This window comes from Rhinolophus hipposideros (genome assembly GCF_964194185.1).
Source record: "Rhinolophus hipposideros genome assembly, chromosome: 9".
Classification (NCBI taxonomy): domain Eukaryota; kingdom Metazoa; phylum Chordata; class Mammalia; order Chiroptera; family Rhinolophidae; genus Rhinolophus; species Rhinolophus hipposideros.
This window is the reverse complement of record NC_138055.1, coordinates 1,394,659-1,408,660: the sequence shown is the minus strand read 5'-3', so window position 1 is coordinate 1,408,660 and position 14,002 is coordinate 1,394,659. Positions and strand designations below refer to the sequence as shown.

The following is a 14,002-nucleotide window of genomic DNA, read 5'->3' as shown; positions in this document are numbered from 1 at the left end:
ATGAAAATGTCCTGCCTGCCTGCCAGTGGTTGCACAGCCCTGAGTGGACGGCAAAGCGCTGAACTGACCCCTTAAACGCGTGGGCTGCGTGTTGTGTGAAGTACGTGTCGGAGGAGCTGCCGTCAGCCGACAGACGGAGGTTCAGACAGGGTCCCCGCCCGGGGGCAGGACGCCTCTGGCTGACAGTGACCTGGCGGGGCCACCACAGCCCCTGCTGACGTGTTGGTGGGAAGACAGTGTCTGGGGGCAGCTCAGAGGCCCGGGCCACCTGCACAGAGGTGACCTCCCCGTCCTGAGTGGCCGCGCCGCTGAAAGGGGACACGGGAAGGCGACGGGAAAGGGGTTTGCTCCTTGGGTCACTGGCAGCGAGGTGTCGCCAGGCCACCTTTGAAGAGCCGCCTGCCACCCACAGGCCCCTCCGGGCCCCTTGATCACACAGCCTGTGGACTTGGGACCAGGAGCGTGCTGTGAGCTGCCGTTGACCAGGGCTGTGGTCCTCTGGTGCCACACGGGGTTGGTGCAGGCCAGGCTGCTGGCCCGGGAGCCCCAGCGAGGGAAGGGGACACGCTCAGAGGCTGCAGAGCCCGTCCCACACGTGTCTACAATCCCTTGGGAAAGCTGCCTGGCGAGGCGTGTGGCTCCAGAAGCAAACAGGCCTCAGGCAGGCTGAGAACCACCCTGCTGCCGAGCTGGAGGTGACCGGCTGGGGTGGGCACACGGCCTGGGGGCTTCGACACAGGGATGGCGGCTTCGTGCTTCCCCAAGCTCGTGGGCGGGCTGAACCGTGAGGGCATGGGGGGCCACCTCTGGTGGGGGGGCTGCGCCGGCAGAGGAGCTGAGCAGAACCTGGGCTGGAAGCTGCAGGGCACGGGCTGCAGCTCTCCGCTTGGTCCCTCATCCAGGACGCAGAGAGACTGAGTCCAGGGACCATCCGCCCGGACCCGCCTGTGCAGTGGACACCGCCGGTGGTCCCGGGGGCCGGGCATCAGGAAGCCCTCAAGGTGGAGGATCCCCACTGCCTGCTAGATGCCGAGTGACGGTTCCCTTCTGGGGCAGAGGCGGAGTTTGAAAGACCCCCTGTGAAGGGGGAGGCCGTTGTCGTCTGGGAGACGTGCTAGGGGCCCAGCGTGGGAAAGCAGCGAGAGTGGCTAGTCCTGCAGTCAGCCAGGCCAGGCGAGGGACGGGGCTCATCATAGTTCCAGAAGCAAGGAACTTTCCGGAAGGCCCAGATTTTTAAAATCAGGGTGTAACTCAGCAGGAAAGTATACGTCTTTAAAGAGTCTGGCTCCACTGGTGGTGACGTCCCCCCAGGCCCACGTCACCACCCCCAGAGCAAGACACAGCCTTTCCAGCCCGGCAGGCTCCCCTGTGCCCCCCAGGTAGCGCTGTCCCCAGGGAGAATGCACACAGGCCTGTCACCCTTAGCTCGGCCCCCACAGGGGTCCCACCCTTGGCACTGCCCCCTGGGGCGTGTGCCAGGGGCCCACAGCCTCCCCGCTCAGCCCCTCTGGCCGGCCCCTGAGGGAAGCACGTCACACACTGTCTCCTGGGGCAGGTTGTCCAGTAAGTGAGAAAGGCAGGCAAATGCAGTGGCCTTAGCATCGTGACACCCATGTTCCTTAAACTCGCTTCTTTCACTGAAACTCTAAATGCACTTTCACTAGCTGATTTTTTTCACGGACAGTGTTACTAGTTTTCTGCGCTACGTCTTCGTAACAAGTTATACAGACTCAGTGACTTAAAACATTTGTTGTCTCACAGCTCGTCCCATGCGGCTGCTTCTCTGCTCAGGGTCTCAGGCGGAAACCTAGGTGTGGGCGGGGCTGGGTCTCGCTGGAGGCGCCGAGAGGTCACGTTCCAGGCTTGCTCGGGGTGGTGGCAGAAGTCAGGTCCTGGCGGCTGTAGGACTGAGGCCCCGCTCCCTGGCGGCTGCCCGCAGGGGCTGCCCACTCCCGGAGGTCACCCCCCCACGCGGAGGACGGGCCTCACCCGTGACGTCACTCGTCATGCCTCCTTGAGGTCTCCCTGTGACTTTCCCGCGTTGGCCCCACCTCTGCGTTCCGCTTCCCATTGTTAGAAAGTAGGAATAACAACCTAGAGACACTTTAACATGAAGTGCACACAGAACCTTCTCCATCTTTCGCTGTCTTCCTGCCTCCTGCCCGTAGTCACAGGCGTGTTACTGCCAGCCCCTGGCCAGCTGCCCCATGTCAGGTGGGCAGAGTGCCACTCGGCCGGGACCCCCAGCCCCTCTGAGGCTGTTCCCGAGAGAAGGGACGCCTGGCCTCGGGAGGGACTTTTTGTGCAGAAGTGGCCTGCTTGGTAAAGCTCTGCCGCGGTGCCCTCCTATCACGAGTGTCGTCTGTGCCCTTGGGACCAGGGAGCACGGCTCCTTTACAAAACCCTGGACAGTCGTTTCCACAGCCGCCCTAAGGAGGAGCAGTGAGGCGGGCGGCTGGCTGGACAGCAGCCGTTCACATTCTCTCCTCTCGTGGAGAGGGGACAGTCCTGTGACCTGTGCTGGGGCTTCTCGGCCGGCCCTCTTTCACACTCCCATTTAGTGGGTGTGGAAACTGAGGCTCGGGGAACTGAGCGCTTTCCTGAGTCCGATGACCAGGAAGAGCCCAGCTGAGGTTCAGGGCCGAGACCCGTTGTGACAGCGACGTTGCCAGACTCCAAATCTCACCAGCGACGGACCCCAGGGCACAGCCGGCTGTTCCCAGGCAGAGATCTGCAGGGAGGGGTACTAGCGGGGCAGGAAGGGCACGGGGGCGGCTCCAACGGAGGCCCCTGCTGCCCCCGGTCCTGGGACAGCCAGCGCTCCCGCCCTATCTGAGCCCAGAGTCAGGACGTCCTCCTAAGGCCCTCCGGGCCCAGGGCTGGGGGTGTCCGTTGCACACACACCCACCCACAGGCACACGCGCGTGCACAGCCTGCCTGGCAAACGCCTCTGGAGGCGGCTGTCATGTTCCCGGGACCTCTTGTCTCCGGGCGTTCAATCAGTCCCCGCCATTGGAGATCTTGGTGACTCTCTATTTAAAATTGGGGTCCTCGTCCCAGAAAAGCTGGGGGTCAGGTCGTGAGGTGTCAGGCGGTCACTCACCAGGCGGCACTGAGTAAATGTGGTCTAAATCGTCACAACCACTTGCTGACCGCCCTTCAGAGCCATCACAGGGACAGCCTGGCACGGACCTGTCCCTGCTCAGAAGCCAAGGCTCAAGGAGGCTTCTGCCTGAGGGCATAAATTCTGTCACCTCCTCCTCCTCTTACTGAGGACTGAGACCCCAGCCACCCCTGTGTCAGCACTGGACCCTCGTGTCAGTGACCCAGAGCCAGGAGCGCGGTGGTGCTGTGCTCCCTTCCCCACGGGGGAAACAGCGGGCTCTCCGTAACAGCAGATACAGCTCACTGCCGTCACTGCCATCCAGCGCTCCTGAGGACCCCTCCACGCGGGGACCCACCTGGGCCAGACGTCCCGGAAGCTTTCTCGGAAGACAGACTGCGGGAAGGACAGCTGTGAGCCACAGAGGGGAGGCGAAGCATTGCAGGGACAGAAATGGAGTTCTCCCCCATCAGATGCGAGAAGCCTTGTTTTCTGGAGAGAAGCGAGACTGTCTGGCTAACTAATAAACACGTATTCTCACCGCTATCGACTCGCATCAGACAACGAGACTGCAGTCTGGGGGTGTGCGCAGCTCCCTCTTGCTCCCAGCTCCGCCTCGCGGCACGCGGGCCGCACCGGCTGATCCACTTCTGCTGCTTCTCTGGGTGGAGCCGCCGGCCGCCCCCGGGCCACTCGCATCCGGCTGCCCCATCCTCCCGCCAGGCTGCGTGGCCAGCGTGGAAATGGCTAAGACGGGAGGGCGTGTAGCAGCCAGCGGCACGCAGAGGTGGCCGCTGCCCTGCGAGCTCACCGCTCAGGTTCACAGTGGCCTCAGGACAGGTCTGGGGAGAAGGGCCTGTGGGGGCTCTGTCCCCCCCAGCCTGTCCCGAGTGTTTTCGCTTCCTCTCTGCCCCTCACCCCGCCGCCGTCCCCCTTCTCTGCTCAGTGTCCCTGGGTCTACGGCGTGTTTGCCGCGTGTGTCCCTCCCTCCTACACCTTCAGTTTCTGTGTGATCTGTGGGCCCAGCCTCACACCCCGGGGGTGGGGGGTGACCAGCACAGAGTCAGTGAGGCGTCCGCTCCAGGGGCGGCCTCTGCACCTCTCCTCGGACCACAAGTGGGAGTGTGACCAGCGGCCAAATGTGCTGATTCCTTAAAATCCACGCGCGCCCGTCCTGTTTGGGTTGCTGAGGTGGGGGCAGGGATAAGCAGCGTGTCGCGGCCGCCCACCCTGCTGATGGGCCTTCACCAGCATGGCAGGAAGGGCCACTCCAGGCCCATCTTCTCCAGCCCTGGGAGAGGCGGCCTTTCCTGCGCTTCTACACACAACCCCAGACACAGGCTTTGCTGACCTGAGGGACGTGTGAGGGACACAGAAGCCCCGCCCAGCTGAGTGTGGGCGCCACCGAGCCCCGGCCCAGAGGCTGCCGTGAGGTGGCAGGAGCAGGCCCCGGGGTCACCTGGCTGCGGGGACGTTGAGGGCTCCCAGAGTGGGACCCGCCTATGCGTAGGGTGACAATACATAGCAGAGCCCGTCTGCCCTCTGGTCACAAGGGTGGGCTGACCACTTCAGGCTGCCTATCCCTCCCCCACCCGCACTTCTCTGACCTCCGAGGCCGTGGGAAGAGCGTGGTCCCGGGACCAGCTGTTGTCCAGGCTGCTGCCCCCCCCACACAGGGCACCCTTTCCCTCGAGGGCTTGAGTAAGTACGTTTTGGGGGCCGTAGACCAAGTCACTCGGGTGGCACCGTCCTCGTGGGAGGGAAGTGGACTGACGTGCTTTCTGTTCTGATGACATAAATCTGCGCGTTTTCGAAGCACTTCACACTGTTCGTCTTTCCCGTGAGTCTTGCCGCGGCCCCAGCTCTGGTAACCGGTGAGGGACTCGGCGGCCCTGCCCGGAGCCTGGGCTCCTGACAGCGCTTCACAGAGCAGTCGTCACGCACACAGACTGCTTGTCAGTTGTCCTGCCTGGTGGACCTGTGTGTTGGCATCTGCAGAAATGACCCCAAGTCCTGGGATTAACTGCATTTCCAGCTCAGCAAGTGACCATTCATTTGGGGGCAGTGGCGGTGCCTTTTTGGGTGAGTCACAGAGCTTCCGTGGACCATGGTCCGCAGGGTGTCCTCAGCAGGAAGCTCTGTGTGGGGGGCGCCCCAAGGATGCCTGGGACGGGCCCAGTGGCAGCACAGATACTGCCCATTGGAGCCCAGCGGCAGCGTCCTGACAGAGAGACCTCTTCTTGCCGGAGCCGTGGGGCTCAGGGTCCCGGGAACCCTGCCAAGACTCCGCACACTCACTGCAGGGCGGGGTGCGTGCTGGCACCTGGGCAGCAGCAGGAGCTGCGACCTAGAGGAGCTCACGGGAGGGTGTGTCACCCAGGTGGCAGGTGCTGCTGATGGCGGCATCTCTGAGGGTCAACTCCAGACAAGGGCCTGAGTGCCCCGGGCTCGACCCGGCCACCAGTGTGTCATCAGTTAGCAGCTTACAGGGCTGGAGCCCTGACCCCTTGAGAAGCTGGGAACAGGGACCGCGTTCCCACAGGTACTGACCCCAGCACTCTGCAGAGAGGGCTACAGGTGGTGGAGCCCAGGCAGCAGTGAGTGTCTGCCTGGAAGGACAGACGGGTGACGGCCAGACGGGCGGGGGAGTGGGCGTGTTGAGCCACATGACTGGAGACGCATCGGGTGTCTGTCACGCGAGCACACCTCCCCCGGCTCAGACGCAGGACAGAGGGCCCCGAGGGCCCGGGGTGGGGTCCCGAGAACACTCACTCACTGGGTTCCCAGAGACAGCAGCTCAGGCCGCGTCGTGATGTCCCCTTTGGTTATTTAACAGTGGACAACGGCCGTCCAGCCACTCTCGTTAGTGAGGGACGGGGAGGGAGCACGGTTTCCTTGTGGGACCTGGAGTGGGACCTGGTTGTGCAGACTCAGGAAATGGTCCCACAGAAGAAACCACACAGATGGCTGGACATGGAGAGGATGAAGCAAGGGCCTTCCGGAAGCTTCCTCCCTGGTGATGATTTGTTTCTCCATGGTAACAGCCTCCGTGGTCCCCAGCCTCCCACAAGGCAGGCTGCGGCCAGCTCTCTGCTGCTCATTAGGGCTTTTGGCTGCGTTTCCAATCCAGAATGCTGTGCTCCTTCGTCCGGAATGCTCACCCGACCCTCCGGTCAAGTGGAAACTTTTAATGAGAGCGAAGCAGGTGTGGGCCCCTTCCCACCTGTGTCTGAGACCAGGGCTCAGCCGCCAGGGCGGGAGCCAGCGCTGAGGCCCCAGAAGTGCTGGCCGCTGTCACCAACCACCCGCCGGTCCCCCGACAAGGACTGTTACCCATCTCGTCCCTGCAGCAAGGGTGCTGGCGACTAGTTCATCGTCCAGGAAGAGGGCTGGGGGGTCGGTGCTGCCCCAAGGCCGGGCACGGCCAGGAGCAGTCTGGGACCCCAGCTCACTCGTCCGAAGGGAGGAGTGGACCCCTGGGGCTGGGTGACCCTGGTGTCGAGGCCAGTGCTCTGGGCCTATGCACAGGCTGGAAGGAGGTGTCCCCTTGTCATGGGCCGGCCCCACGCCGAGCTGCCACCCTTCCGCCCTCAGGACTTCCCTTTCTCAAACATCCCCACGGTGGCCATGCCCAGTGACACCCCACTTCACAGGCGGGAGAACGTTTTCTCTCGGTGTATCAGGCGAGCCCTCTCGGCCACGATCCCATTTCGATGGAGAGTCACAGAATTCAGCTGGGCTTGGGAAGCCCGCACGCAGCCATTCAGGTCCGTCAGCCAGTACCCGCTGAAGGGTAGGAAGGGGTCAGTCACCTGGACCCACGTCCACAGCGGCCTGGCCCAGAGGAGATGAGGCCAGCCCGCCCGTGTCCGGCCGTGGTCGAGGGTGAACACAGCGTGTCTTTTGACGGGCTCCCTGGGGTCCAGGGGGTTCCCGAAAGCTCAGGAGCGATCCCAGCACTCTGCCCGGACCCTGCTGACCACAAAGTCCACAGGCCTACAGGACTCGCGTCCACGCTCACCCTCAGGCTGCAGAATGAAGTGCCGCAGGCTGGCTCACCGCGGCTGTCCAGGCGCTGCCCTTCCAGGAACGACCCCTGCTGGACGCCGTGCAGGCCCTCGGGTCCGTGGGGCCAGGCGCTGTCCGGACCGTGTCTGAGGCACTGGAGGCCCACGCTGGCCCCTGCCTGGTGAGGACGAGGCCGTGTCCCCTGTCCCGCCGGGCACACAGCACATGTTCTCACAGGAGCCCTGTCATCCGCCTTCTCCCACGGCGCCCATGGCAGAGGTGCCGCGGCCTTGGGCTGCTCACTGCTGAGACACTGGCCACGCTTTCCCCACTAGCTCAGCCCATGTGGGCACGCTGTCCGGCAGCCGGTGGATTTCCAGTGCCAGGGCTACACGCCCCTGCCCAGGCCGACCGGGATGCAGGTGAGCGTGCAGGCCCAGCCCCCGCCCGAGAGCCGGCCCCACAGGAGCTGCCCGGACCACACGCCGGGCACAGCGCTGGCAGGCACGGGGTGGGAGCAGCCGTCCCCTGGCCCAGAGAGCCTGCTGCACGCAGCTGAGGCTGGCAGGCCTGCTGGCACCCCGCAGCTGTCCTGTGGCCTCAGGAGCAGACAGCGCTCGCTGGTGCCTCCGTTCCACAGCTGAGCTGCAGATTCAAGAGGGGAAGTGACAAGAGAGAGCGGGTCTCACACCAAGCTGAATACAACGGCTCCCGGTGTTTGTGGCTGTCAGAGGAGCCGAGATGTGGGGAGGACTCGGCCGTCGGGAACGTTAGGGAAGCGACATGGTCCAACTGCACTGAGCTCCTGAAAGGACGTGGGTGCCGTCTGTGTCGGGATGTCCCTGGTTCTCCTGGCACCGCGGTGCTGTCCCGTGTCCCATGGGAGGGTCCCTCTGAGAGCTGTGGGAGGGCCATGGGGTCTGAGCAAAGCAAGAGGAGGTGAGTGGGGACAGGCTGAGGCCAGCGTCCTAGGAGTGACCGCCCGGCCCCTCTGGAAGTTTGGGGAAGGAGAGACCTTCCCCAGGCAGCTCCAAGGAGCAGTCTTGGCACTTCTGAGGAGCTGCTGGCACACGACAGTTTGGAACAGATCCCTAGGGCCGACCACTGCCCACAGCGGTGGACACTTTGCACGGGAGTGAGATGGTCCATGGAGGCCTGTGGGCAGGCCCACGGTGAATGGGTGCCTGGGGGCGGCTGTGTCGTCACCCCCAGTCCTCAGTGCCCGGGGCCCGGTCAGCCTGCAGAGCCCGGGCCTGCACAGGAAGGAGGGATCCGCAGCCCTCTCCAGTGTCCAGGCATTCGGGATGGACCTAGAGCTGTAAAACTCTGTAGCTCTAGGAAATTACTAGACTGTGTGTAGTGAGTATACATTGCTTTAAGCTGTGGTGGAAATCCAGATGAAACTTCGTGGTGCTAGCCATAAAAACGAAAAGCTCAGCACATCTGCTGCGACAGAAACAGAAGCAGAGGATGGGCCCAGCTGGAAAAGTGAGCCACAGGCACTGCGGGTGCCGCTGTCACCAATAAGGTGACAGTCACCGATAGGACAACTGTCACCGACAGGGTGGCTGTCACCGACACACACACACAGCCCTGTGGCCCATCGTGCACATGCTGTCATTGCGATCGGTTGAGAAACGGATTCCGACACAGAAGAGGAGCGACGTACGGGCGGCCGGTGAACGTGCAGAAATCTATTCTCCTTCCCGAGCCCTCGCCAAGAGTGAAGGTGGAGCCACAAGAAAACACCACTCTCCTAGCAAATTAAAACAATGCATTTCTCTTGAAAGCAGATGCCACCAAATAATGCATTTCTGGGGTTTAATTGCAGGGTCTGTACGCTCTCAGACCCCCCTCCGTCTCGTCTAGTCACATCCCCAAAAGCCACCTTCTGAGTGCTGGGCAGGCCCCAAGCGGGGCCCCAGAGCTCCCACTGCCCGCCTCTCCAGGACGAGGTTTGGCTGGTGAACTGCTCAGGGTGGCTGGTGACCGTCCCCATCATCCCGTCACACACACCTCCCGTGTCCAGATCCTGGGGGAGCCCTGGAGGAGGCCGTGCTGACCCCACAGGGCTCGGCCACGTTATAGGGGACATGGGGCCCCAGTCAGTCCCAGCCCCACCTTTGGTGACATGAGCCTGGAGCCGCGTCTCGGTCGGGGCTGAGGGCTGGCGGTGCCTCCATCACCTTCTGTCGTGTGCTCTGGCGCCTGAGGTGCCCCCGGCATCTCCCAGGGCCCTTCGCTGATGTTGGCACAGTAGGCGCACAGACACTCGTGTCCCTGAAAGTGGGCTTCTGGTCACTTAGCCGATGGCCTGAGGAGACAGAGCCCGGCCGGCTGTGCCCTTGTGACTCCCAGGACTGGGGCTCACGCCTGGGCATGTGGGGAGCTTCCAGACCGTGCCACCTCCCTCCTTGTCCCCTACATTGTGGGCCAACCGTCCGCCAGCAGCCGTGTGTGATGAGAAGGCCGAGAGGACAGCCCTGCCCTGGGGCCAGCCCAGTAGGGACAGCAGGTGGGGGAGGTGCTGTCACTGAGAACCCTGCAGGGTTCCGGGAAGGGAGGTGGCCTTTCAGTCCAGATCCGGCTGCGTGGACGGCATGCAGGCAGAGGGTGGCCCAGGCCTGGGCGGGCACTGAGGTGGCGCAGGGCACACAGGCCCCATCTGACCCCCTTCTGCCTGGAGGGTGGGCCCGAGGGCTGGGGCTGGGGGAGCTCCGGTCCCAGGGGTCCCAGTGGTGGGAGGACAGGCGGGCGGCCTGTCAGCTGTCCTTCCCGGCTCAGACGCTTTGCCAGGTTTTCTGCCGAAACAAACAGCCGACCTGCGGTCACTCTTGGGGATGCAGGCTGTCCCCACAGGCCTCCTGTGCCGGGCTCAGCCCCATCCACGTGGAGACAGGAGCCGCGGCTTCCTCAGAGCTTCCCGGTCACTTCCACACATGCTAGCGGCCAAGGCCAGCCCCCGGCAGCCCTTGTTTCTGCGAGCCCAATGGGAGGCCTGGTCCTGCCTGAGGGTGGCACTCACAACCTGGGGTGTCACCACAGTCACACAGCCCCTCCTGGGCACGGGGGCCTGTGGACCCCACCCTTGGGGCCGGGGGCACAGATACTCTGACTCTCCCTGGACACCCTCGGCTCTGTCCCAGGTCTGCCACCAACCTGTAGGTGGCCCTGGGCCTGCAACAGCCTGTTGCAGATAATCCATCCCCACCTCGGCCGCGAGCTGGTGTGTTGTCACATTTGCTGTGACTCTGGGTGCTGACAGGTGCTGGGGCCTCATGGGCCAGGGACGTGCCCGCCCCCCAGCTCTGCAGCCTCCCAGGGGCTCCCGGGGCTGCACACACACACACACACACACACCCATCGCTCGTCTCTGCAGTTACTCGGTGCCAGCTGTGTACAGGTGCAGTGGGAGGGCACTCTCAGGGAGACCTGTGGGGGCCCAGACCCGACCCCCCGGCCAGCATGCCCACACCTGCTATGGACAGTGCTCAGCCATGTGCCCCCTGCCACGGAGGGGTGGGTGTTTCGGGGCAGCTCACTGGCAGGTGTAGATGTCTCCCCAGTATTTGAGTCCGGATCTGGTCACATCCTAGAGAGGGTCTGCTGACACGTATCGAGGGCGCTGTCCTGGCCGGGCCGGCCGTGGGGACGTTTCCTGCGTTCACACTGTTCCTGACAAGGACGTTCATGTCTGCAGAGCTGACTGCTCTCTTCTCTTTGCTCCTCAGGTCTCCTGACAAACGCCGCCCCAGAGGGGACAGGGAGGGGCCTTGGCTCCCCGGAGAGGCCACACCGGGGCCACAGTCCTCCTTCCGCAGTGGACGCCAGCTTTCCCCATCCGCCCGCCCCCCGGTTCTCTGCTGCCCGACAGGTTCTTCCTGTGCCCTCAGCCACCTGAGTGAGTCTGTCTGGCATCACCGAGGAGTCTGGCCCCGGACACGGTGGGGGTGCACGGGCGTCCCTGGGGGCCTGGCCCCGCCCGCCCTCCCCGACTGGGCGCTGGCTGTGTTCCCTGAAGAAGAGGACGAGAGGGGGCCGGATGGGCCACAGCTGAGCCAAGAGAGAGGCGGACGGCACTGGACCAGGGAGGACTGACTCTCGGGCGAAGAAGTGGCCTCTCCTTGTGCCCCAGACTGTCCGAATTGCTTTTATTTTCTTATCCTTTCAGTATATACTCAATAGACCAAAGAACAAATCTATTTTACCGCGGACACGCCCCCGCCGGCAGAGTCCCTGGTCAACAGGGGCCCAGGGGCAGAGACATGCTGGTGGCCCCTGCGGGGCAGAGAGGGCGGCCCGGCAGAGGCCCCCAGCCCAAGGACACTACGGCGCGCCCTGGGAGGGCCGAGGATGCCGGGCAGCCCCGCGGGACATGGCCGGCGAAGTCCCCACGCAGAGCCCGCCGCCCTGGGGACACAGACTGACGCGTGCGCCCTGCCCTTCTGTACTTAGATGGACTCAATCGTACTAAACTCACTCCCAGTTTTAACCAGTTCAACACGCCTCTCCACGCTCCATTTCCGATAGTGGGATAATCCAGTATTCGCCAAGAGCATGTAGGGTGTCCCGTGACTGCTGTCTCATCCGATTCGCCATTTAGCTCCAGAAAGCAAATTAAAGAAAACTAAAGTAACACTTGTTTGAAAGAGATCATTAAATGTATTTTGCAAAGCCTAAAGTTATATATTTAACAGTTTTTATATGTTGTATATTTGTAGAAAATCCTATTTAACAATTACTGTGGTAGCCCCGGCCGTCCTGAGAGGCGGGGCGAGTCCGGGTGTTCCTGAAGGTTCCAGGATGGGCACAATGGCCCCCCCAGACCCTGGGGAGCCGAGCGCAGAGGGCCAGGGCTGTGATGCCACGCGTGTGCTGGCTGGCCCCTGGAGGCCGTGTCTGTGCGTGTGGTTTGGGTCGGGTGGTCCAGCCCCGGGGCCTCTGGCTGGTGACCACCAAGTGTGCAGTACTTCGATGTCGCCTCTTCGGGTCGATTGTCTCCTTCTTCGTACCCCTGTCACATTCGCAGACCTTGACGGCTCTGTGCAGCCTGTCTCCGCACCCCGCTTGGACGGCCCTCTCGTTCTCAGCCTTCACGGAGAAAGTGGAGACCAGGGCCCTGGCCACAGGCAAGGGCAGGTGTCCCGCCAGCCCACGTCCCTCCCGGTACAGCGGGGTCGCCAGGCCCCACAAACAGAGGGCCGTTGTGTTTTTCGCTCCCCTGGTCGTCCAGTGCCAGATTCCTTCGTTTTCCTGGGTTTCCGATGCCGTATACTACCTAAGGGTCCAATTAACAGGAATATTATGCTAGTTCTATGCTACTAAAAAAAAGTAAAAAAAAAAGTAATAATAATAATAACTATATAGCAACTGTTCCAGCACCCGTAGACTAAAGATAGGACCAAAAAACCACTTATTTAAGGCCCGTTCCAATGTCCACAACTATTTAATTTACCTTCCAGTCACCACAGATTTAGAGGTATGTGTGTCTCAGAGTAAAAGAAACGCCTGGGATCTTGGTTTCTCATCACAGGGTGCTGTCCCAGCCGCCAGTCCCGGGCTCCACGGCCTGGCCTCGCTCCGGCAGGCAGCGGCAGGAGCCCTGGGAGGGTCCCCCAGCCCTGCACACCTCTGCCAACCCGTCAGCGTCCCCACCACCTCCCTCTCACCTGTGTCTTTTGACAGTGAGTGTAGTCATCTTCCAGAGCAGAGACCAGGGGATGTAAGATGTTACAGCATTTTTTTTTCTTGTTTTACAGTATTCAATTTTGTGTTGATTCAGCTAAATTATGAAAATAAAGAAAAAACTCCTTTGATAAGCATGGCTTTTGTTCGCTGGCCGTGGTGTCCTGGGAGAGGGGCTGCAGCCCGCATGGCCGGAGGGGGAGGGGCTCAGAGCACACCTGGCCGCAGGGCCTCCTTCCCGGGCACCGGGCCTGCCATGCCCGTGGTCAGTCCCGCAGCCCTCTGGGTTCCCCTGGAGCCCAGGATACCCCGAAGCCCAGCCCAGCCCAGGTGAGTGGCCAGCGTGTGCCTGCAGCCTTGCTGACCTCCTTCAGGCACATGTGAGTCCCCCTCCCCCAGGCAGAGGCCGAGCCCTGGGCTTCAGTCTCGTCCGTGTGCGGCCACGGGAGAGAAAAGGCTCCTCACTCTATTTCATTCCTCTCCTGGGGCCGAGGTCTCCGAGGTTGTGCCAGTGGGAAGGCTAGTGACCACATGCCTTCACCTGTCCCTTCACACGACCCAGGAGCAGCACTGAGTTCAGGGACTCCCAAAGGTTCTCCCAAAGGAGACCCACGTCCACAGGACTCCCTTTCCGGGGAAATCCGCTCAGCTCTTTGAAGAGCGTTTGGAGTTCGGAGACCACCACCGAAGGGCAAGCTCAGACCAGTTTCCCAACTGCTGTTTCTAACCACTGACCGGAAGCACTGTGGTCAGGTGGCAGGCCTGAGAAGTCTGCGTTTGATTTCAAGGTGATTTCGCTGACATCTGGAGCTGTTGCAGTGGGCAGCCCAGCCCCTGCTCACTGAAACAGAGCTGAGCCTGTCCTGGGAGGGAGGGGAAGCAGCAGCCGCCACAGGGACCCCAGCCGGGCCGCTCCCCCGCCCCGGTGGTCGCCCCGGCGTCTTGTGCGGGGAGCTCACCTTGGTGGACAGCTTTGGGGCTTTGCAGTCAGAGCGCAAACGGCAGGGCGAGCAACCTGGAGAGGGTCCACCCACGGATCCTTCCTCTGTCTACATGAGAAATGAGAGGCTGGAAGGGGCAGGAGGTGTTCACGTGCCAGGGGTCAGGCTGTGCAAGCAGGTGGCTCGGTCCGAGAGCGGCCTGCACAGTCTGTAGGGGCCCCAGTCACTATTCCAGAGTTTTCTGGGCTTATCAGAGGGACAAACA

General features: G+C 62.6%; 1 protein-coding gene across 2 annotated transcripts in view; it reads left to right on the top strand.

The window, feature by feature from the left end:
* The window catches only part of TAFA5 (TAFA chemokine like family member 5), a 169,790-nt gene extending 156,864 nt beyond the window's left edge, over positions 1-12,926 (top strand). For both annotated transcript variants that reach the window (XM_081060717.1, XM_081060716.1), the window contains exon 4: positions 10,843-12,926. In XM_081060717.1, coding sequence (XP_080916843.1) covers positions 10,843-10,851 — 9 coding nt within the window. In that variant the 3' untranslated portion in view covers positions 10,852-12,926. The remainder of the gene's footprint in view (positions 1-10,842) is intronic.
* The last annotated feature ends 1,076 nt before the right edge of the window (positions 12,927-14,002 follow it).